Source organism: Delphinapterus leucas, chromosome 10 (genome assembly GCF_059928025.1).
Source record: "Delphinapterus leucas isolate spDelLeu-1000000601 "Yukka" chromosome 10, BTC_Dleu_Yukka2, whole genome shotgun sequence".
NCBI classification, from domain to species: Eukaryota; Metazoa; Chordata; class Mammalia; order Artiodactyla; family Monodontidae; genus Delphinapterus; species Delphinapterus leucas.
Window position 1 is genome coordinate 60,023,536 of NC_143138.1, and position 23,553 is coordinate 60,047,088.

Genomic DNA, 23,553 nt, shown 5'->3' on the forward strand with positions numbered 1-23,553 from the left:
AGTGAACATTGGGGTGCGTGTGTCTTTTTGAATTATGGTTTTCTCTGGGTATATGCCCAGTAGTGGGATTGCTGGATCACATGGTAATTCTATTTTTAGTTTTTTAAGGAACCTCCATACTGTTCTCCATAGTGGCTGTATCAATTTACATTCCAACCAGCAGTACAAGAGGGTTCTCTTTTCTCCACACCCTCTCCAGCATTTGTTGTTTGTAGATTTTCTGGTGATGCCTATTCTCACTGGTGTGAGGTGATACCTCATTGTAGTGTTGATTTGCATTTCTCTAATAATTCGTGATGTTGAGCAGCTTTTCATGTGCTTCTTGGCCATCTGTGTGTCTTCTTTGGAGAAATGTCTATTTAGGTCTTCTGCACATTTTTGGATTGGGTTGTTTGTTTCTTTAATATTGAGCTGCATGAGCTGTCTATATATTTTGGAGATTACTCTCGATTTCGTCTTTTATAGCTGTTATCAGTTGCCTTATGTATTGAGGTGCTCCTATGTTGGGTGCATAAATGTTTATAATTGTTATATCTTCTTCTTGGATTGATCCCTTGATCATTATGTAGTGTCCTTCCTTGTCTCTTGTAACAATCTTTATTTTAAGGTCTGTTTTATCTGATATGAGCATTGCTACTGCAGCTCTTTTGATTTCCATTTGCTTGGAATATCTTTTTCCATCCCCTCACTCTCAGTCTGTATGTGTCCCTAGGTCTGAAGAAGGTTTCTTTTAGCCAGCATATATATGGGTCTTGATTTTTTTATCCATTCAGTGAGTCTGTGTCTTTTGGCTGGAACATTTAATCCATTGACGTTTAAGGTAATTATTGATATGTATGTTCCTATGACCATTTTCTTAATTGTTTGGGGTTTGTTTTTGTTTTTGTTTTGTGGTACGCGGGCCTCTCACTGTTGTGGCCTCTCCCGTTGCGGAGCACAGGTTCTGGACGCGCAGGCTCAGCGGCCATGGCTCACGGGCCTAGCTGCTCCATGGCATGTGGGATCTTCCCAGACCGGGTCACGAACCCGTGTCCCCTGCATCGGCAGGCGGACTCTCAACCACTAAGCCACCAGAGAAGCCCTGGGGTTTGTTTTCGTAGGTCCTTTTCTTCTCTTGTGTTTCCCACTTAAAGAAGTTCCTTTAGCACTTGTTGTAGAGCTGGTTTGGTGTTTCTTAATTCTCTTAGCTTTTGCTTGTCTGTAAAGCTTTTGATTTCTCCATCAAATCTGAATAAGATCCTTGCTGGGTGGAGTTATCTTGGTTGTAGGTTCTTCCCTTTCATCACTTTAAGTATATCATGCCACTCCCTTGTGGCTTGTAGAGTTTCTGCTGAGAAATCAGCTGTTAACCTTATGGGAGTTCCCTTGTATGTTATTTGTCATTTTTCCCTTGCTGCTTTCAGTAATTTTTCTTTATCTTTAATTTTTGCCAGTTTGATTACTATGTGTCTTGGTGTGTTTCTCCTTGGGTTTATCCTGTATGGGACTTTGTGCGCTCCCTGGACTTGGGTGGCTATTTCCTTTCCCATGTTAGGGAAGTTTTTGACTATAATCTCTTCAAGTATTTCCTCGGGCCCTTTCTCTTTTTATTCTCCTTCCGGGACCCCTATGATGCGAGTGTTGTTGTGTTTAATGTTGTCCCAGAGGTCTCTTATCTTAGGCTGTCTTCATTTCTTTTCATTCTTTTTTCTTTATTCTGTTCTGCAGCAGTGAATTCCACCATTCTGTCTTCCAGATCACTTATCCGTTCTTCTGCCTCAGTTATTCTGCTACTGATTCCTTCTAGTGTAGTTTTCATTTCAGTTATTGTATTGTTCATCTCTGTTTGTTTGTTCTTTAATTCTTCTAGGTCTTTGTTAAACATTTCTTGCATCTTGTCGATCTTTGCCTCCATTCTTTTTCCGAGGTCCTGGATCATCTTCACTATCTTTATTCTGAATTCTTTTTCTGGAAGGTTGCCTATCTCCACTTCATTTAGTTGTTTTTCTGGAGTTTTATCTTGTTCCTTCATCTGGTACATAGCCCTCTGCCTTTTCACCCTGTCTGTCTTTCTGTGAATGTGGTTTTCGTTCCACAGGCTGCAGGATTGTCATTCTTCTTGTTTCTGCTGTCTGCCCTCTGGTGGATGAGGCTATCTCTAGCTCATTTTTTAAAGGAAACAAACTGATATATTTCCTGATTGTGTGTTTCATAATAAACTGGTAGGAACACTTTAGTGATTGTGATGAATTATTGGAGAGTCAGCATGAACTAGCTTGAGAGTTGAAAACTCCTGGGGGCTCAGTCTAAGGTAGGGGACACTTTGTGGGTTTTACCTCCAGAAGCTCCACGTAGTTCTCACATTAACGATTGGGAAAAAATCTCATGTTCTTGACAGTCCAGTGATTAAGACTCTACGCTTCCAATACAGGCGCTGCAGGTTCGATCCCTGGTCTGGGAACTAAGATCCCACATACTACTCGTGTTGGAGGGTCTCCTGCAGAAGTAGGGGGGTGGCTGTGGTTTACCATGGGGACAAGGACACTCTATAGTCTTTTATATTTACCAAAAATTTTAAGAAACAAATAAGATCTATTGATATTTTCCACTCCAGGCTAATTGCTGACATAATTATTTTTTATTCCAAGGCTATCTTATATTTTATTTGCTATTTGTTATCATATCTAAAATATGATATATGTATTATCTTGTGAGCTAGGGGCAGGCACTCAGTTGCAGTGTCTCCGTGCATCACCAGCACAGGTGCTCCGCCTGTTATTAGCCGGGGCAGTGATGGTTTCATTCACATCATGTTCACAGAGCACCCCTTCTGTTTGGAGCACTCACTTGGGGTCTGGGAGGTTCACCCCAGGTTGTTCACAGCTGAGCTGCTCAGGCCTGCCTCTGAAACATTGTTGGGGGTCATCCCACAGGGAGGCATGGGCATGGTGTGTGGGGCACAGTTAAGGGAGTTGGGGTCGGGGTACAAAGTATGTAGGAGGGTCTCAGAACAGTGGTGAATTTTGAAGACAGGCCTTTAACTGCCGCATCTTGATGCAGTACTGATGCTCAGGGTAGCTAAAGCTTGACCTCCCTTTGAGATGACTGTTGCTCCTGATTCAGTGCCATCCTCACTAATGTCCCAATGTACTGCGTGAGTAAGTGTGGCACGTTGGAAATGGTTTATGTGTCACCTGGATTATCCTCACTTTACCAGGTTGACCTTTCTGTGCTTATATTGCTATTGATTTTATTTTAACATTTCGTCACACTGGTAGTGATTTGTATATTTAAAAATGATTATAGTTTATAGTGTATATATACTATTCATATGATCATGTTTCAAAGCTATGATTATAGTGTTCATAATATGTATATAGTACTTAATGCCTTCCATGAGTTATTTCATTAAGAATGATAGATAGAGTTTTGGGCAAAATGTTACTGTTTTTTTAAGGACTGTCTTATAAATATTATTTATTTGCAGTTACCATTCACGTGTAGTGTAGAATTATCCAAGTTTTAAAAAAAATTTCTAATGACTTTTGTGTGTTAACTCCATCAAGAGACTTTCTAAAAATATTATCTTTCCGCTTCTGGATAAAGAAATTAATGCCTACTTATCCCATGAAATTTAGAAACTGTAGAAAAATATAATGCGAAGATAAAAATCACTTGATTCCTACTGCCTGGAGTTCATCATGGTGAACATCTATAGGATCATATATTCAGTTTTTTCTGTGCATGATTCTTATATCAGAGCTATTTTAAAATCTCTATTTATTAACGTTTTTATTTTTTACAGAGTCATATTAAATCAGTAGACTCAGGAGAAACTAACATAGATGGAGCCATAGGTGAGTAGACCATGGGACATTTTACATCTGTACTTGAGGTATTCTGATATTATGATTTTGGACATATAAATAAACATCTGTAATAATTAACTGTATTTGTAGGACTGATGGCATCAGAAGAATTTATCAAGATCACCCTGTCGACTTTTGAAGCAGTGATACAGTATCCTGTTTTATTGAAAGACTATTGCTCTACGGTCAGTTCTGGCGACTTTGGAGAAAGATACTTCTTTGTTTACTTGGTAATTCCGTATATAAAGAGACTAGTTTACATGTGCTTGGTTCATATATGTTCCTCACATGAAATAACCATTGAGAAAAGTTGCCCCTTGACAGGATGAACATAAGAAATCCCTTCCTTCCTTGTTGACTTGTTTTTGGTGGTTCTTTGCTCATTATTCTCTTTCCCTTCTGGTCCACACCTTACCCCCAGTGTGCTCCTTCTTACTCCTTGCCTGATTGTTGGTTGTAACCAACAGCGAAGACTCTTAGAACAGAGTTTCTCAACCTTGGGCTATGGGCATTTGGCGATGGACAGTTCCTTGCTTTGGGGCATGTCCTGGGCATTGTAGGATGTTTACCAGCATCCCTGGCCTATACATAGTAGATGAGGGTAGCACCCAGTCCAGCCCCCCTCGGCTGCAACAACCAAAAGGGTCTCTACACATTGCCAGATGTCTTCTGGGCAGTGAAATTGCCCCCATTTGAGAACCTGTGCCTTAGGGTGATCCTTAGGTGAGCTGAGTGATGACTTTAGAGGAGGGAGGAAAGTTTTGTGACTACGTTCTCATCAGCAGAAAGCCTTCAAGAAGAGGAGCCAGGTAAGACGAGGACCACAGCAATCATTTTCGTATTCTCCTGGTTCTAGGGGTTGACTTAGGTCAGCAAGGCAGTTCTCAGTCAGGGTCTTTCAAGAGGTTCCAGTCAGTGGTTCCTGGGGCTGGAATCATCTGAAGGTCACTCCCTCACATGTCTGCCTCCAGCTGGAACTCTGCAGGCATCTCTCTCTCCATCTCTGTGGGTGTCTCCAGCAGGGAGACTTCAGGGTGGCCCGACTTCTTACATGGCAGCTTAGGACTTTAATGATACATTCTCAAGAGAGAGGGGATAATTATAATAATTATTATTATTTTTTTGCGGTACGCGGGCCTCTCACTGTTGTGGCCTCTTCTGTTGCAAAGCACAGGCTCCGGACGCGCAGGCTCAGCGGCCATGGCTCATGGGCCCAGCTGCTCCGCGGCATGTGGGATCTTCCCGGACCGGGGCACGAACCCGTGTCCCCTGCATTGGCAGGTGGACTCTCAACCACTGCGCCACCAGGGAAGCCCGGGATAATTATTTTTTGAGGCTAGGAAATGTCTACCAGCTCTTTATGGTTGTTCTCTTTTCAATATATTTTATTATAAAATATAAAATACAGAAAAGTGTATTAAAGTGTGTGTAGTTTGATGACTAGTTGTAAAGCAAGTGCTCAAGAAATCACCACCCAGTTAAAAAAGAAAAACAAAACACAATGTTACCATTCTGAGCCCCGAAGTCCCCTCAGTCACAAATCCTTTCCTCCCTGGAGAGGGGACCACTATCCTGACTGTCATAGTAATCATGCCCGTGCGTTCCTTTGTGGGCCTGTGCCTGCATTCTTAAACAATATAGGCTGGTTTTGCCTGCTTTTGCTGTTTGTTTCAATACCGTATGTATGCATTTGTGACTTGGGTTTTTTTTGCTCAGTGTTTGTAACATCCATGTTGTTAAGTATCTTTGTGCTTTTATTCTTCATGAGTGTATAGCGTCCCATTATAGAAACCTGAGTATATGAAATATCACAGTTTACTTATTTATCCTTGATAGACATTAGGCTATGTCTAGTATTTGGCACTTACAAACAATACTGCTATAGATTTTCTTGTTTATGTATTTTGCTCCACATAAGCATGCATTATTTCTGGGGTACATACATAGGAACGGAATTAGTGGCTATAGGAAATATGCAAACTCAGTTTGTCTAGAAAGTGACATTGTGTTTTCCAGAGAGGTGGTGCCAGTTTACTTTCACACCAGCACTGCAGGACCTCATGTCCTCGTTCTTCCCAATTCTTGTTATTTCAGCCTTTTAAATGAATGGGTGTATAGTGATGTTTCACCATAGTTTTAAATTGTATAGTCAAGACTACTTATGAGGCTGAGTGGTTTTTCACATGTTTACTGGCCATTTGGGAATAATCTTTTATGACGTGCTTGTCCACGTCTTTCTAAGATTTTGGTTTTCTTGTGTAGTTTTTCAAATTTATTGGCGTAAAGAAGTTCATAGTATTTTCTTGCCAATTTTTCTCAGTGTTTGTGTAATTTAATAATATATCCTTTAAAAATATTTGCTATTTACTGTTATTCCTTCTTTTTCTTTTCTTTAACAATCTAACTAGAGGTTTCTTAGTTTTAACTAACTTTATCAAAGAGCCAGCCAGTGTTCGGTTTTGCTAATCTCCTACATACTATATGTTTCTTTTCTATTTTATTAATTTCTGTTCTGTTTGCTTAATTTTGTTCTAATTTTGTTAATTTCCATTCTGTTTGCTTCCTTTCTCCTATCTTTGGATTTATTCTGCATTCTTTTTCTAACTTTTTGAGATAAATAGTTGATTTTTAAAAATATTTCTTCCCTTCTGACATATGCATTGAAGATCGTGTCTCCCTCCTAAATACTGCTTTAGCTGCATTCCACAAGTGTTGGTATGTAGCATTTTTGGTATCATTCAGTTAAAATATTTGCTTTCATTCATGGGTTATTAAGATAAATAAATTTTCAAACGTATGGGCACTTTTTAGTTTTTTTAATAATTGATTTCTGACTTAATTGCATTGAAGTTAGAGAAATATTCTAATTTCAGTCTATTGAAATTTATTAAGACTTGCTTCATAGTCCATTACAAAATTTTTTGGTAGATGTTCTGTATGTGTTTGGAAAGAATAGGTATTTTGCAATTCTTAGGTGCAGTATTCAGTTATGTGTCTGTTAGGTTAAATTTATTAGTTATCTTGTTCAAATCTTTTCTATCTTTATTAATTTTTATCTGTTTGTCCTAGAAGTTACTAAGAGAAGTGTTTCTAAATCTCCTTTAAGGCTGTTATGAACTTGTTTATTCTTGTGTAGTTCTGTAGTTTTTGTTTTATATATTTTGAAGCCATATTATTAGGTGCATGCAAATTTAAAATTATTATGCCATTTTATGAAATTGACCTTTTTCTCATTGTAAAGTGACCTTTATTTTCTAGTAATGCTTTTGTCTTAAGATCTGTTTCATCCCAGCTTAATATAATCATACCTGCTTGCTTCCTGATACATCTTCTCTCATTCTTTTCCTTTCAACATCTCTCTGTCCTTATGTTTAGATCTGTGTCAAGTAAATATATAGTATTTAAAAAAGTCTAATTTGACTTTTCCCTGGAACATATACTCCATTTACATTTACTGTAGTTGTTAGTATATTTAGATTCATTCCACCATCTTCTTTCAAGCTTTGTCATACATATTTTCTTTTTTCCCACTTCTACTTTCTTATCTTTCTTTTCTGTTGGCTAACTTTTTTCTGCATTTTTTTTTCTCTATGTAAGGTTGGTAGCAAAAGTTGAACTTAAAAAGAAATGATCTTTAAGTAAAGTACAGGCCATAGCCTACTCAACTCCATTTAGTCCTCTCATGATATATATGTAACTTTTACCTGATATATATATTTTTTTGATATTTTAAAGTCTGTCTTGTTTCTCTCTCTTTTTAACTCCCTTTTGTTATGAAATGATAAAAGAATACTCATTATTACTACTATAATATGGTCATTTGCCTTTGCCCCCATATTTACTACTTTTCTTGCTTTTCTTTCTTTCTTACTTCTCAGTCCTTCCATCTGGGTTCACTTATTTCTGACTGACATTCATCCTTCACAGTTTTCCTTAGCTTTGGGTGAGCTGGTGGCAAACTCTTTGTCTGATAAAGTCATTGTTTCTTCCCCCCCCCCCCAATATTTATTTATTTTATTTGGCTGCGTCGGGTCTTAGTTGTGGCATACGGGACCTTTTAGTTGCAGCATGCAGGACCTAGTTCCCTGACACTGGATTGAACCCAGGCCCCCTGTATTGGGAGCACGGAGTCTTAACCACTGGACCACCAGGGAAGTCCCAAAGTCATTGTTTCTTGAGGGAGATTTTTTTTTTCTGACTGTTGAATTCTAGGTTGGCAGTTACTTTTGTTGTTGTTTAGTACTGTGAAGATACTATTTCATTATCTTATGTTCTGGGTTGTTGCTATTGAGAAGTTCACTGATAGTTGGTTTTTCCTGTGAAGATAATCTGTCTCTCTGTTCCTTGTTTCCTCCTAAGACTTTTTTTGGGGTGGAGGGGGGAGGGCCTTTGGTTTCTATAGACTCACTGTGTCGTAACTAAATATGAACTTCTTTTTGTTTATTCTGCTGAGGATTCTGTGTACTTTTTGAATCTGCGGATTGTCCCTTTTTCTTCAACTTTGCAAAATTCTCAACCCTTATCTCTGCTTATCTTCTCTCTCCCCTGCTCTGTCTCCTGTTAGCAGCTCAGATCCCATGTATATTAAACTTTCTCACTGTATTTTCTATACTTCTTACTGTCTTTCTGTATATTTCACCTTTTTCTCTCTCAGGGTTATATTCTGGTTAATTTTGCTCTGTTTCTGTGTTCAGTCTGGGGCCACATACATCCACAATGTTTTAAATTTTGGTTGCTTTTCATGTGTAGAAGTTATGTTGTCACTAGAAATTCTGCTTGTCTGTTTTATTCAATCTACTGTATTGCTTGTTATAATTTCCTCTTCCTTATAGTTATTTCCCAGTTTGTGCTTTGTTTATTCACATTTGTTAGATGTAGTTATTTTACACTGTCTCATAATTTCAGTGTCAGAAGACTGTGATGTGGTGTCTGTTATATCTTGCTCATACCCACTTCGTCTTGTTTTCTTGCACACCATGTTAACGTTTACTGCGTGTTGGTCATGGGACTTGAAATCTGTTTGTGGGCATTCCCTCAAGCCTAGTGTGGATGTTCCCTCCTCCAAGAGGCTTCATGTTTGTTGGGGCCCTGCCAGTCAGGGCTATCTCAGACCACGGTCATTTGTACCCAGTGTGAAAATTCCTGAGACCGTAGGTCTGAGAGCATAACTTCTCAGGGCAGCCTTCTCAGCAGTTCCCAGGAGTGTGAATTTATGTGGAGGGGTTGGTGACTAGATCTGGTTTTCCTAACTCTGAGGGTATCATCCCCACACCCGCCCCAAAGTGCCCAGCTCCGTGTAGAAGACTCCCAAAACTCCACACGCTGGGCAGACGTGAGCTCAGACCCCTGTCTCTCTGGTCCCACTGGCCTCCATTGGAGCCTTGTGTTTGTGGTATTGGTAAATGCCTCCAGAGCACTATCAGTTCCTTGCTCATATGTTCTACTCAACTCTCTAGCTAAGGCTTTCATTCAGAAATTGGTAGGAAGGCTCCCCCACTGCCTTTTCAGGTCTTAAATATTTTAAGGTTTTGGTTGTTGATATTTTATCTGGCAATTTTTCATTGTGAATTTTCAGTGAGAGAATTAATCCAAATAACCATACCCACTATTGCCAGAAAGCCTGTTTGTTATGGTTACTTTCTTAGCAATGATTTCTCAGTCTTCCATTGAGATACTACTTGCCTGAGTGTTGCTTATTGATTCTTTTCCTTAATGAGCAGTAACCCCATGGATAATTTGTTAAGATCCAGTATTTACAAATGTCTATACTTATATTTAATTAGACATTTAATTAGTTTATTTTCTAATCATGAAGTGCTACCATAATAATCATTGCAAGGACAGCCTGTGTTACTATAGGAAAGCTATCATTGTAACTCATGGACTTCCTAAAAAATATTTTTTTAATGCTGTAACTCATGGGAAATCCTCTAATTACCTCTTCTTGAGCATGACTGGAATTCGTGAAATTGAAGATCCAGCACCGCCAAGGGTATCACATTGTTGGAAATGTTAGCACAAACTATATTCAAGGGTACTGGTCAGTACTTTGTTATATGGAAGTGGTTACATGCATTTAATTCTTGCCGAGCACAGATAGTTGACTCACATTTTTTCCCATAGTTGAGATCATTTAGTGCCTCATAGTTGGAAATTATCAGTGTGGCTTGCAGAGCAGTTAGAAATACCATAATGATTTGGTTTGTACAGAGAATTTGTTCCCATTCATGGTGGTTTCAAAAAAAATGTTATTAATAGCAAAGGGGAAAATAAAGATGATTCTTTATTAGAAATTTCTAACAGTAATATACATAAGTTGCCTAAAATATAATCTTTAAACTTTAAAAACCATAAAAGCTTAAGCCATGGCTTTAAGCTAAGCCATAATACCTTCTTTAATGAAAAGCCTGTCCTTTTGTAAGTTTTTAAACTGAAGGCTGGAGGCTAATAAACATTGAGTAGTTTAACTTGAATGAAACTAAAGTTTTGAGTTAGTACCAAGAGTTGGTGAGGATGTAGAGCAAATGGAACTCTCAGAAACTTCTAGTGGGAATGTAAGTTGGTACAATTCCTTTGGAAACCTGTTTGGTAGTAGCTACTGAAAGTAAACATGAATACATTATGACTCAGCAATTTCACCTATAAATATACATGCAATAGAAATGCAAGCATATGTTCACCCATATACACGCAGAGGATGCTCATAGCCCCAAATGGGAAACTATCCAAATGCCAATCAACAATCTAATGGGTAAGTAAGCTATGATTTGGTCATGCGGTAGAATACTTTGCAGCAAGGAAAACGAATGATCTGTAGTTACACTGAAGAACATGGATAAATCTCACAAAGTTAATCTGTGACAAAGATAACAAATACGAAATAACATGATCGATTTGCATTAAGTTTAAAAACAGAGAAAACTAATCAGTTACGAGTCAGGTTAGTGGATACCCTTGGGGCAATTAAGGGTTTACAAGGGGGCTTTGTCCAAAATGTCCTGGAAGTGCCTTTTTTTTTTTTTTTTTTTTTAATCTGGGTGCTAGTAATATGAGTGTTTTCATATTGTGAAAGTTAACTAAGTTATATACTTAGATTAGTACATCTTTGTGTTATATTAAAAAGTTTACATAGATATGAAAAATTTTTTCTAATAAAAAAGTGTTTAGAGCTTAATGTAAGCCTATTTTTTTAAGCCTATTTTTTAAATGAAGTTAACTGATATCAATTAGCATATCTATGTATCATTGACATGGACTTGTATTCTGTATCAGTTTCCTGTAGCTGCTATAACAAATTACCACAAATTTAGTGGCTTAAAAAAACACAGATTTATTATTTTAGAATTCTGTAGGTCAGAAGTACAGAATGGGTCTTTGGGGCCACAAGCAAGATGTCAGCCTACCTGTGTTCCTTTTAGAGGATCTAAGGAGAAAATCTGTTTGTTTGTTTGTTTGGCTTTTCCAGCTTCTAAGAGCTGCCTGCATTCCTTGGGTTGTGACCCCCTTCCTCCATCTTTGAAGCTGGCAGTGTAGTACCTTCAAATCTCTCTCTCCCCTCTCTCTCTCTCACCTCTGCTTTTGTTGTCACATCTTCTTCTCTGACTCTGGCCCTCTTGTCAAGGACCTTTGATTTTACATTGGGCCCACCTGTATAATCCAGGATAAACACCTCAAGTTACTTAATTTAATCACATCTACAAAATCCCTTTTGCTGTGTAAGGTAACAAATGAACAGGTTTCAGGGATAAGGGTGTGGACATCTTTCTGTCTACCATCATTCTGTCTACCACAAATTCCTATTTTTTTCGATGGCTTCATTACTATAATTATTTTGGTGCTCTAATTACATCAGATTTGGCCTTTCAAGTTGGCTCCTCTGTCCTTGTGACATACCCTCTCATTTTTTGAGTGAATTTTTACTTTGTGTCACAGCAAGATATTCTTGCCTCAGCTTGTAACTAACCTGACCTGGCTCTAGAATCAGTCATTTCTTTGAGGAGCCCTGGTTCCCTTTTGTGGGAAATGGCTTTAGAGACCACAATCAGGGCGCTAAATGTCTCCTGTCTCCTGGGATGTCTTAGCTTCTAGACCCTTCCAAGAAACAGAGCTAGGAAATATATACATGTAAGTACACGTATGAACACACAGAGGACACACTTGTATGCATACTTACATATACACGTACACACACATAAACATAGTTTGAAATCATGAGTTCACACCAGTGTCTTCAAATCCAGTTCATTCCCACATGGTTCTTTCTTACCTTGCCCCATTCCATATTTTTGTGTCCTTTCTTCCTTTGTAAAAATTCTGGCTTCCAGCAACATCAGCACATTTCCTCATTTGCTTAATGTTATAATATGTCTGAAATTGTTGCAGAATTGCTTTACCCAGACCAGTACGAAAACAAACCTCATGAAATCAGGATTTGTTTGCAGAATTTCCTCCTCCCCCCACCTCCCAGATGTCACCCAAGCAAGGCTGGGGTGTATAGTCAATACTTGGATTAGTGCCCCGTCTTCCCTTTTAGTGTGGTCATATTGAATAATATTCATTTGAAATATAGTTGATTTATTTTCAGTTTGCTTTCAATTTTAGGTTTTCTTTTCTTCCCTTCTTATGCTTTTTGATTTGATTTGATTTTTTTATTTTATGTATTTATTTATTTTTGCGGTACGTGGGCCTCTCACTGTTGTGGCCTCTCCTGTTGCGGAGCACAGGCTCCGGACGCACAGGCTCAGCGGCCATGGCTCACGGGCCCTGCCACTCCGTGGCATGCGGGATCTTCCCGGACCGGGGCACAAACCCGTGTCCCCTGCATCGGCAGGCGGACTCTGAACCACCGCGCCACCAGGGAAGCGCATTGATTTTATTTTTTGAATATGTAGAAGGTTAGCATGCTTCCAAAAGTAAAAACTGTAAAAACAGACATATTCAGAGCAGCATCACTCCCTTCCCCTCTCCCCCCCGGGTATATAGCCTGTTCACTTCATCACCATTCCATCATACCCTCCCTACTCTTATAGGTAACCAGTCTCGTTTTCTGGCTTGTCCTTTCAGTGTTTCTTTTTGTAGAGATAACGTTTTCTTATTTCCCCTTTCTTCCTTATATAAGAAGTAACATACTATATTTTCTCTTTTGCACTTTGCTTTTTCATTTAGTATGGATACTGGAAATTATTCCATCTCTTTCTTCATAAGAGCAGTGTAGCACTCCGTCATGTTTGTGTATATCATAGGTTGTTCAACCCATCTCTGATGTGTGGACGTTTGGGTAGTTTCTAATCTTTTCAATCACAAACAAGTAACCTTGTGCATGTGCAGTTTCCTTCTGTTGGAGGTGTCCCTTCAGTGCAAATTCCTGGACTGTGGGATCAAAGGGTAAATGCGTATGTAGTTTTGCTAGATACTTCCCGAGTCCCTTCCACATGGGTTTACTATTTTGCTTTCCCACCAGCGGTGATCAGAGGGCCTGTTTCTCCCCAGTCTTGCCAGTAGTGTATTGTCAAACTTTTGAAATTTTGCCAACCTGGCGTGGCCTTGGGAGTTCCTTAACATCTTTCTAAGCACTTAACATTGTAAAGAAGATTTGAACAGTGTTGTGTCTAGTTTTTATAGTTAGTTGTTCTCCTGGGAAGGGGCCTTCTGAATCATCTGCTCTGCCATCAGCAGTGGTAGAGGTCATGTTCTAGGCACGTTTTTCCTGGACACCTGACAGTACCTTGTGCGGGGTAAGGAGACTTGCAGTTGGTGTGAACATGTTAATTGTGCTGTCAGATGTACCAGGTTTTTTAAGGTCTACTGAAATGAAGGAACTGCTGATTAATTTTCAAAGGTAGAATATAGGAATTTTAGTTGAGTGCTTAGAATAGTAAACTTCCATTTTCAAATTATTTACTTCCATCAGTAAAATTTTTTTTAAAGTAAGAAAAAAAACACCCTCTACAAAAATAAGAGTATGAAGCATACTTTCATTATAAATGATTAAGGTTTAGAAATACACTTTCCATAGGTTATAAGATTGTTGCTTTATTCTTTGTGAAATAAGAACATTTGCATGTGGGTACGTGGTTACTTACAGTTTAAAGCTGCTGAACTTCAGTATCTCATGTTCAACCTTTCCTAAAATGGAAAAGAAGTTTTTAAAATTATAAACAAATCTTCATCTTGGGCATCAGTGGCTTTACTTAAGAACAAATGAAATATGGTTTAGCGTGAGCGTAATTTACATGTTTCAGTGCATTTGTGATCGTTTAGCTTGAAGGTCTCAGAGCTGTCTTTAGCATCCCTACCTCACAGACATTCATTTCTTCTGAGCCATGTTGCTGAGGACCATTAGTAGTAATTAATGTGCATATGCAGACACATGTGTTTTGAATGAGGGACCCAGTTTTTGAGCACAGAAATAAAAATGTCCCTAGACTTGGGAATCTGCATTTTCAAAAAGACTTCAAAACGACTCTGTTTTTATGACATGTCCTGAAATGACCTTTAGCACATATGAATATCTTTGTTTAAGAAAGCAATACCACTAACATTAAATATTAAAATTCATTGGATTGCTCCATATAGGTGTATTACCTCTGCAACTAGAAAAAGTAATGAATGGTGGAATCTTATGATAGAGAAAAGCCATTAATGCAGGGACATTGCATAGAGTTACAGTGGTATTTATTTAAGTGGTGTACATGTTGTTTATAAGCTCTGTGGAAGATTCTAGAAGGGGAAGGCACTGATGAACAAATCATCTAACTCCACAGCAGCAAAAGGGCTCTCAGTCTATTGTCTCAGATGTTCCAGTCTCTTCTTTTTAACAAGGAGACCTAGTACCAATGAGCAAACCATGCCAATTGGAAGGGTTAGAAGAGTTTCTCTGTCATAAGCTGTATCAGACTTTTGTCATCCTAGATTCCTCACTGTGACTTGGAAGTGATTTGGTAAAGAGAGTTTTTAGGTTTTTGTCCTTTTTTCTTCACTGTTATCTATTTTATTGCCGTTTGGCATTGGGTTGTCATTAAAGCATACCATTTTCCTTGAGGAAACAGTGGGGGGGTGGTGGTGAAGAGTAAGCTGGGACGAAGTGAGAGAGTGGCATGGACATATATACCCTACCAAATGTAAAATAGCACAGGGAGATCAGCTCGGTGCTTTGTGACCACCTTAGAGTGGTGGGATAGGGAAGGTGGGAGGGAGATGCAAGAGGGAGGGGAAATGGGGATATATGTATACATATAGCTGATACACTTTGTCATGCAGCAGAAACTAACACAACATTGTAAAGCAATTATACTCCAATAAAGATAAAAAAAAAAAAGATACACGCAAAAAAAAAAAGCATACCATTTTCATGTGACTTCTCAAAATGCAGACTGAGGCTCATCATGGGTCACACCGCACTCCCCAAGTGATATTTTTGAATCACACATTCTGTAACATGACTAATCGATAATCGTTCTTTGTATTGGTATTGAAACTGTACAACCTCAGGTGAGATTCAAACACAGCCAAAACTCATACTGGAGCTCAGACCCACTGTCTTTTAATTGAAGTCGCACACCTGAAGCTCAGGCTCTTTATGTCTCAGTGCAGAAGGAATTCAGTGAGAGGCGAAGTGATAGGTAAGAAGCAGATTTATTGAGAGAGGTACACACTCCACAGACAGAAAGCAGTCCGTCTCAAAAGGCGAGAGCAGCCCCAAAATACAGGGTGGTTAGTTTTTATGGGCACAGTAATTTCATAGGCTAATAAGTAGGAGGATTATTCCAGCTATTTTGGGGAAGGGGCAGGGATTTCCAGGAATTGGGCCACCGCCCACTTTTGGGCTTTTTATGGGTGGCCTCGGAACTGTCATGGCACCTGTGGGCGTGTCATTTAATATATGCTAATGAGGGAGGGCTTAAGGTGTGCCCTGATTGCCATGGGGGGACTGGAGTCAAGCTGATGAGAAACAGAGCATCCTATGTGGTTTGGATAGGAGAGCATATTTAGGTTTCTCTGGTTGGTCTTGAGTCAAAGGGGACACAGTACAAAAAAGAGTGAGGCTGGCAGTTACCGACCAAGTCCTAACCATTCTGAGTTTATGGCTGCAGCTGTTACAATGTGGCTTCCATGCTGTTTCCTGCACAGGTTGCGGCTGGAGTCCTTTTGTCATAAATAGTCTGACCACTGTTCATTTGTATATTCAGACTCTTGGAAGCAAACATTAGGAGAAGGTGAAAAGCAGATAAAATACTAGAGTCAGTGAGGTAAAAACTCAAGCATTGGCAATGAACCATGGAAAGTAAATAAGCCCTTGCACATTCCTGTAAATCTTGGAGAGGACACTAGATTTCTTAGAGCGTGCAGGGCTAAGGGTTTTCCTTTTAAATCTCGAAGTTTGGGGTGATGGCAGCTGACAACTAGGATACAAAATCAAATGAGTTTTTTTTTTTTTTTCTTGAGAAATTAGCATTCTATAGGACAAGTACCTTTTATGTTTCAAAGTTTTTTTTTACATCCTATTCATATTAATAGGATAAATTAGTATGAATAGAGGTATAGCAGTGATATAAAAATGGACACAGAAAACAAGTATTTTGTTTACTCATATATTCATAATAAGTGCCTTTTGCAAACCACCTGTTTAAATGAAGCAATGAGAATACACTGGGGTGCTAGAATCAGGCCCTGCTCTGAATCGGTTCAGTGCTGGTTGAGAGGAAGGGACCCATATGGAAAGCAAAGATTGGACCGCCGTAGTTGATTGGACTGTGTTGGTGGTACGCATGGGGCATGCCGCGAGCCCTACTCAGTCTAACAGGGTCTGGAGATGATTTTTTAGAGGAGGCAATTCTTGAGCTAAATTTTGAAGGCACGTAGGAATCAACTCCTGATGGGCTCCTGTGGGAGGAGTGGGTGTTATAGGCAGAAAAAAATCATGTATACAAAGGGAGAGGAGTGTGAAACGATTTCATAAGTCATTTTATGGTTTCTCCGAGTATTATTTTGAGAAACCTAGTGTAATTTACTTGAAACTACTTAACCTTTCACAAGAGGTGTGAAATTATATGCATGAGTTAGTTTTTTTTTTTTAACTGAAGTAGAATTGATTTACAATTTTGTGTTAGTTTCTAGTGTATGGCAAATTGATTCAGATATATATATATATATATATATATACACATACATACACATATATACTTTTTCAGATCCTTTTATAGTTTATTACAAGATATTGAATATAGTTCCCTGTGGTATATAGTAGGTCCTTGTTGTTTATCTGTTTTATATATAGGAGTTTGTATCTGCTAATCCCAAACTCCTAATTTATCCCTCCCCACCCTTTCCCCTTTGGTAACCTTACGTTTGTTTTCTGTGTCTGTGAGTCTGTTTGCGTGAGTTAGTTTTAATCTCTGTCCTAGGAGAGGTCAGTTTATATGTGAAGTACACTTTCAGGAATACATCCTCCAGGGATGATTAGTTAGCATTTGAAAAACTCTGATCAGAAGTTCACACTTGTGAGGTGTCTTTATATTGATGATACTTTTGTTAGAAAGATTTTTTCCTTCGGTGAAATTAGTCCTTTTTGCAAGAGATGTGGATTAGCTAGAAATATTGTACAGGTGGCCCACCCTTGGAAGGGTTCAAGAAACCACTGAGCCCAGCCGAGTGGTGTTCTTGGCATTGGACTCATTTGTTCCTGTGTTTTGTATGCTGGAAGCCTTGGGCAGTCTGCCGAGGTTTGCGGACTCCTTCTAACAATGGTGTTTTTAAATGCATAAAGCAAATTAAATAAAATGCACAGGGTTATATAGGAAACCATTTGTACTGAAATATAGTTGTCAGAATAGTTTTTTAAAAAAATTTGCCCTGCTCCTGGGCCCAAATAACCATCGTTACTGTGGTTCCAAGAGCCTTTTCCTGTGTTTGTTCTCCCCTGTGCCCCCAGATCACTTCGAGCACCCTTGGAGCTGCTCTTTTATTTTGCAGCAGTCCCCTTCTGTGAGCGAGCACCTGTGAGCTCCAGAGATTTGGGCCTGGAGGCTGAGGCTAGAACTTTGCTTCATTTGTCATCTTGAGACAGTCTCTCAATTTAGAGTTCCTTTCTCATCTCTGACTGGAATCTTGCAAATTGTATGTCTAGATGATTGTTTTAATTCTCATGTGAATGTTTTCAAATTAAATTCAGAGTAAATTACTGTAAATATCTCAGAAAAAGAAGAAAGAAAGCCTAAGTCATCGCATGGATCTCTAGGCCTTTGAATCTAACTTCTGGCAGCTCTTTAGTTTAAAGGCAGTGGCAGCAACAACAATAAAATACATCCCAACCTCTTCCAGGAAACGCTGGCTTTTGTCTCCACATCCCAATTCATATAATGTTAGTTACTTTATACATATGTGTATACGTATTTGTAAATGGGCTCATTTCCCTTCTGGCCCTTAGTAGCTATTAAGTTCTGAGAGTGGTGGTGATAAAAATCCCCTTACCTACATACTGTGAGCTCATCTAAATCATTTATTTTATGTTTGTGTGTGTATGTATATGTATTATATACACACACAATTAATGTTTGTAAATGTTGGGATGTGTCAGTTATACAGACTTTTTTCCCTTGCGTTTTTTTTTTTTTTTTCCGTACGCGGGCCTCTCACCGCTGTGGCCTCTCCCATCGTGGAGCACAGACTCCGGATGCGCAGGCTCAGCGGCCATGGCCCACGGGCCCAGCCGCTCCGCGGCATGTGGGATCTTCCCGGACTGGGGCACGAACCCGTGTCCCCTGCATCGGCAGGCGGACTCCCAACCACTGTGCCACCAGGGAAGCCCTCCCCTGCATTTTGTTGAGAGTAGATACCCTTCTGATTTGTATGGGAATTTATTGAAATGGTTTATTTTCTTTAACTTCCTTTGTTACATTTTCTTTACATTTTCTGCCTTAAACGCTACTCCAGGAACTAAAGGTGTTTCTTTGCTCTCATCTCCGAAGTAACTAACATTTTAAATGTTTTATTTTCATGTTGTCTTTTTGGCTGGAATCATTGTATATTTAACTTTAAGTGAACATTTTGCCAAAAGATATGTGGTCTCCTTTTTCTTGTGAGGATTGTAAAAACAAGTCTTTTCCTGAACACCATTTATTATTTCAGTCTCTGTAGTTATTGAATAGAGTATAAATAAAACTAATGAAATTGTTCTTCAGTTTTTATATCCTTTGCCTGGTTTGACTGGCTAAGCATGCAGGTATTTTCAGTGTAATTTCATTTTTCAGTTCATGTCTTCATGGGTAGCTTTCGTTTGATAAAGTAGTCAACTGTCATCGCTCACCAAAAATACGAATTAAAGGTGAATAGTCAAATAACGTTCTAAACCTTCTTGTAGTCTTCATTTACGTATTATAAAAAGCATTTTATTTTTCCATTACCACCCTCCTGTTACTTCTTCTCAAGGATCATTCTCAGTTGGAAGGATTAAATTTGTATCATCTTGGGATGCTATTATAATTGCCTTGAGTTATTCAGAGGAATACTGTGTTAATTTAAAAATTAAATAATATTATAATTAAATAGATTTCTTCTTTTAAGACTTACGAAATACATTTTTAATACAGAAATTTACATTTAGTATGTATTTTAAGATTATAGGTATTGTTTCAGGATACATAGTGTCATGCTGCCTGTATCATTTTGCAAGTTGATGTTTTCATTAAATAATGAAATATAAATGTAATGATTTATTCACTGTCTTTTCACTCCTGAAATCAGATCTGCAGTGAGTGTTTTTAAATGTGTCACGTAGAAGCTGAATTGCTGAGTTGTATGCTGTGTTCATGTTCAGCTTTGGTTGGTATTGTGAAATTGTTCTTCCAAGTTAAATACTGATTTTTTTGTGTGTGGTATGTGAGTACCCATTTCCCCCAGTCTTGGTATTATGTGATTTTCTAACTGGATTTGTGTAAATTGGTATCTGTTTTGTTCTACCTTTCATTTCTCTGATTATTAGTGGAGTTGAGTAGTTTTGATATGGTTACTGGCTATTTAGGTATTCTCCTTCGGCGGGTCCCCTGTTCATGTATTCTGCATATTCATCCATTGTCAGGTATAGGGATTGCAGAACTTTCTCCTAGCCAATGGCTTTTCTTCTCATTTTGTTTATGAGGACTCATCTTCTACGAGTATTTTTCATTTTAATGTCAAATTTATTAGTATTTAAAAAAATTATTTATTTTGGGCTGCATTGGGTCTTCGTTACTGCACGCGGGCTTTCTCTCGTTGTGGCGAGCGGGGGCTACTCTTCACTGCGGCACGCGGGCTTCTCATCGCGGTGGCTTCTCTTGTTGAGGAGCACGGGCTCTAGGCGAGCAGGCTTCAGTAGTTGCGGCTCGTGGGTTCTAGAGCGCAGGCTCAGTAGTTGTGGCGCACGGGCTTAGCTGCTCAGCGGCATGTGGGATCTTTTCGGACCGGGGCTTGAACCCGTGTCCCCTGCATTGGCATGCAGATTCCCAACCGCTGTGCCACCAGGGAAATCCCTGTTAGTATTTTCTTTTAGTTTGTACTTTTTAGGTATCATTTAAAAAGGCTTTTCCTACTCTAATAACACAAAGGCCATTCTCTCATATTTTCCTTTAAGAGCTTTTGTTTTAACTGTTAGATCTTTAAGCCTCCAGTAATTTTATTTTAGCATTATGATATTTTTTTTTACCAAATAGACAACTAAATTGTACCTATTCCTTCAGTGAATAGTCTATGTGTTTTTCCACTGTTGGTAGTACTCTATCTGCTACTTACTGCGTTCCCATATGTATCTGTTTCTAGGCTCTCTGTTCTGTTCCATGAATCTCTTTGTCTACCCCTTTGCTTGTGCCATCATGTTTATTTCCATCACAGTAAACTTGGAAACTTGAGAAGGTGAACCAAATATGCCTCATGCTTTTTGGAAAATTTTCCATTATTCCTGACCCTCTCCTTTCCAAATACATTATAGAATCAGTATGAGGAGTTCATGCAAACCTCGTTAGAATATTTATTTTTATTGGAATTACAGATTAATTTGCACAGAGTTGACCTCTCTGAGGCTTCTCATCAATTACTATATTTTACCTTCATTTATTTTTTCTCTAACATATAGATCTGAGTGTCTGACCTATGTCATTTTCCTTCTTTCTGAAAAACTTAACATTTCTTGCAAGGCAAGTCTACTGGCAAAAGATTTCTTCAGTTACTGTGTGTGTGAGAAAGTCTTTATTTTTCCTTTTACTCTTGAGGGATAATTTCACTCAGAATTCTAGGGTGGTGTTTTTTTCCCTCTCAGCACTTCAAATATTTCACTCCAGCATGATGTATCAGGTAAAATGAACTGAGATCACTGAGCCGTTAGTGTGAAGTTTTGTGTTTATCTGGCTAAGAGCCAGGCTGTGTTTACTGTTTGCCGTAGCTGTAGGTTTCAGAGGCTAAAATTCCCCATAATGTCCTTATTTTGTCTCTCCTGTTGTCTTGGGTTTCCCTAATAGCTCCTTCTGAAATAAAGCCTGTGTCTTTATAATAAAGCAGCTCTCTGTTGTAATCCTGTTATTACACAGGAGCCCTATTGATGTGGTGAGGTGGGGGGAGGAGGGTTCCGTAGCCCCTCTGATTTGGTCTCATTCCTCTTCTGAGCATGTGCGCCTGGGCTGTGAACTTCACAAGTGCGTCTCACCTCACCCCCCTCCCCGTGTCAGGTGCAGGTGCACGCAGGGCCTGAAGGAGGTTTTCTCTCTTCTGCTCAGACACCGGCAGTTACTCAGTTACCCTTTATGTTTTTGCTCCAGCTGCTGGCTCCACGGGTGGTTTCTGCTCCTGTTAAGCCATGATTCTCTGTCTTTGCCTGTCTCTTCACTTCTGGGGGACAGCTGGTTTGCCCTGCGACTTGAAGCCTCTGGTATGTCTGAGAAGAGTTACTGATTTTCAGTTTGTCTTTTTTCTTGTTTTGAGCATGGTTGTGACAGCTTTCAAGCTGTTTTTCAGAAGTCCATCGATGGCTGTCATACATATTTTATATATATATATATATATATATATATATATACACACACACACACACACACACACATATATATATATATTTCTGTGAAAGTCATGATGTCGTAGACACCTTGGAATTTTATTACTGTTGTAAATGGTATCTTTTTCTAATTATGTTATTTGTTTGGTTGTTGTAGGCATATTGGAAAACTACTGATTTTTGTCTCTTCATCTTCCGACAGCCTTGCTTTTTGGACCATGCCTAATTGTTGGTTTTCGAACTTATTGAGTTGGACATGTAGATAATTTCAGTCCCACTCCTCTCTTAATATGCTCTCTTAAACCTTCAAGATAGATGTTGAGCGTGTTGATAGCGGTTGATAGTGGGATATATTTCTCTTCTTCGCATAGTTTTTGCTTTTGGTGTACCTGGGAGTTTAGAGTTCTAAAAATTCCTTAGTGAAGCTTGATGTCTATGCTTTGAGTGATGTGATGTCACTTAATGGAAGAGGGTAAACAAAACATCCCTAGTTCTTAGGGTTGTGGTACAAATATCTAGATATAATGTTACGTATAAACTTATTTTGTGGAGTGGAGCTAGAACAGGGTAACACTGACGGACCACTACCCATATGTGGAGATCCTTACCTGTGTAGGGTATCCTTTCATTGGTTTGGACAGCAAGAGGGTGGTGTTGGGCCGTGGACCGCTTTTCCTGCCCTTTTGTCAGTGTGGTGAGGAGAGCAAATACACATCTTAGGATCAGGAATCAGTTCAGCTATAAACAACAGGAATTTTGTTTATTGTCACCAAAAGAGATAGTAGTTTTCAGAATTACACTGTGGAAATGATTTGTCCTTTCTTCATCATCCATTTTCATTTGGGGGGTAAATTTGTTATTTTGGAGTAGGTTGCAAAACATATTTGATTGTGCTCTGTCTGATATAACTAGAAAATCATAGAGGTGGTTTGTGTAATGGGTTTAGATCTTTGGAATCTATTTCTAAAAATCACCAAGATTAACTTGTCATAGCGCTTTGATGTATTTGCAAAAACATGAGGATTATGTATCTCCTTTTCCTCCAACATTTTAATTGTTGTTTACTTTAAACCTGACTATCACCAGCTTACATATCTATATTTGATGGTTCAGTGTCAACCCATGCCAACCAGAGTTTGTATTATATACTAAAGATCCTTTCATAAACTCTGAAGGTTTTGATAAACTACTGTCTTGATGACCATAATGTCATTTTGACCTGAGGACTTTTTCAGATTTAAATGAGCTTGGTGGTTTATTAAATGTCATGCAGAGTTTAAATCCTGGGTAAATTTAGCTGTTGCTTTTTTTTCAGTCCTTTGACTAATGATTCTGTCAGTGGAAAAGGCATGGGTAGTGGTTGATATTGTAATAGGGGTGGGGTGGGCGCGAGTGACAGCGTGTGACCCTTAGTGGGGCGGTTAGACGTCCTGCTCCCCCAGCAGTCAGCCTCACAGTGGTCTGCGCGTAGCAGAGAGTGCGGTGAGAGGCGGATCGTGGCTGGCCTTCTCCTTGGGGCCCTCCAGGCCCTCTGGCCTTGGGCCGGTGGGTGAGCTGGGGGCCTTGGGGGCAGGCTGCGGACTGTGTCCTGCAGGGCTCCAGAGCCCTCACCAGGCCACCCACGGTCCAGGCTCGGCCTCGAGGCAGCGGCGAACCTCTACCCCATCCCTGCCTCCACGACCTAATGGC

General features: G+C 39.2%; 1 protein-coding gene across 12 annotated transcripts in view; it reads left to right on the forward strand.

Annotated features, from left to right (window-relative positions):
- The window catches only part of ULK4 (unc-51 like kinase 4), a 518,222-nt gene that overhangs the window by 154,917 nt on the left and 339,752 nt on the right, over positions 1–23,553 (forward strand). For 10 of the 12 annotated variants that reach the window (XR_016394710.1, XM_089919133.1, XM_022563634.3 and 7 more), the window contains 2 exons: positions 3,785–3,836; positions 3,939–4,078. Coding sequence is in view for 11 of the 12 variants with exons in the window: in XM_089919133.1 (XP_089775259.1) it covers positions 3,785–3,836; positions 3,939–4,078 (192 nt within the window). In the remaining variant the exon portion in view is untranslated. The remainder of the gene's footprint in view (positions 1–3,784; positions 3,837–3,938; positions 4,079–23,553) is intronic. The other 2 variants (XM_089919135.1, XM_022563636.3) reach the window with 1 other exon arrangement.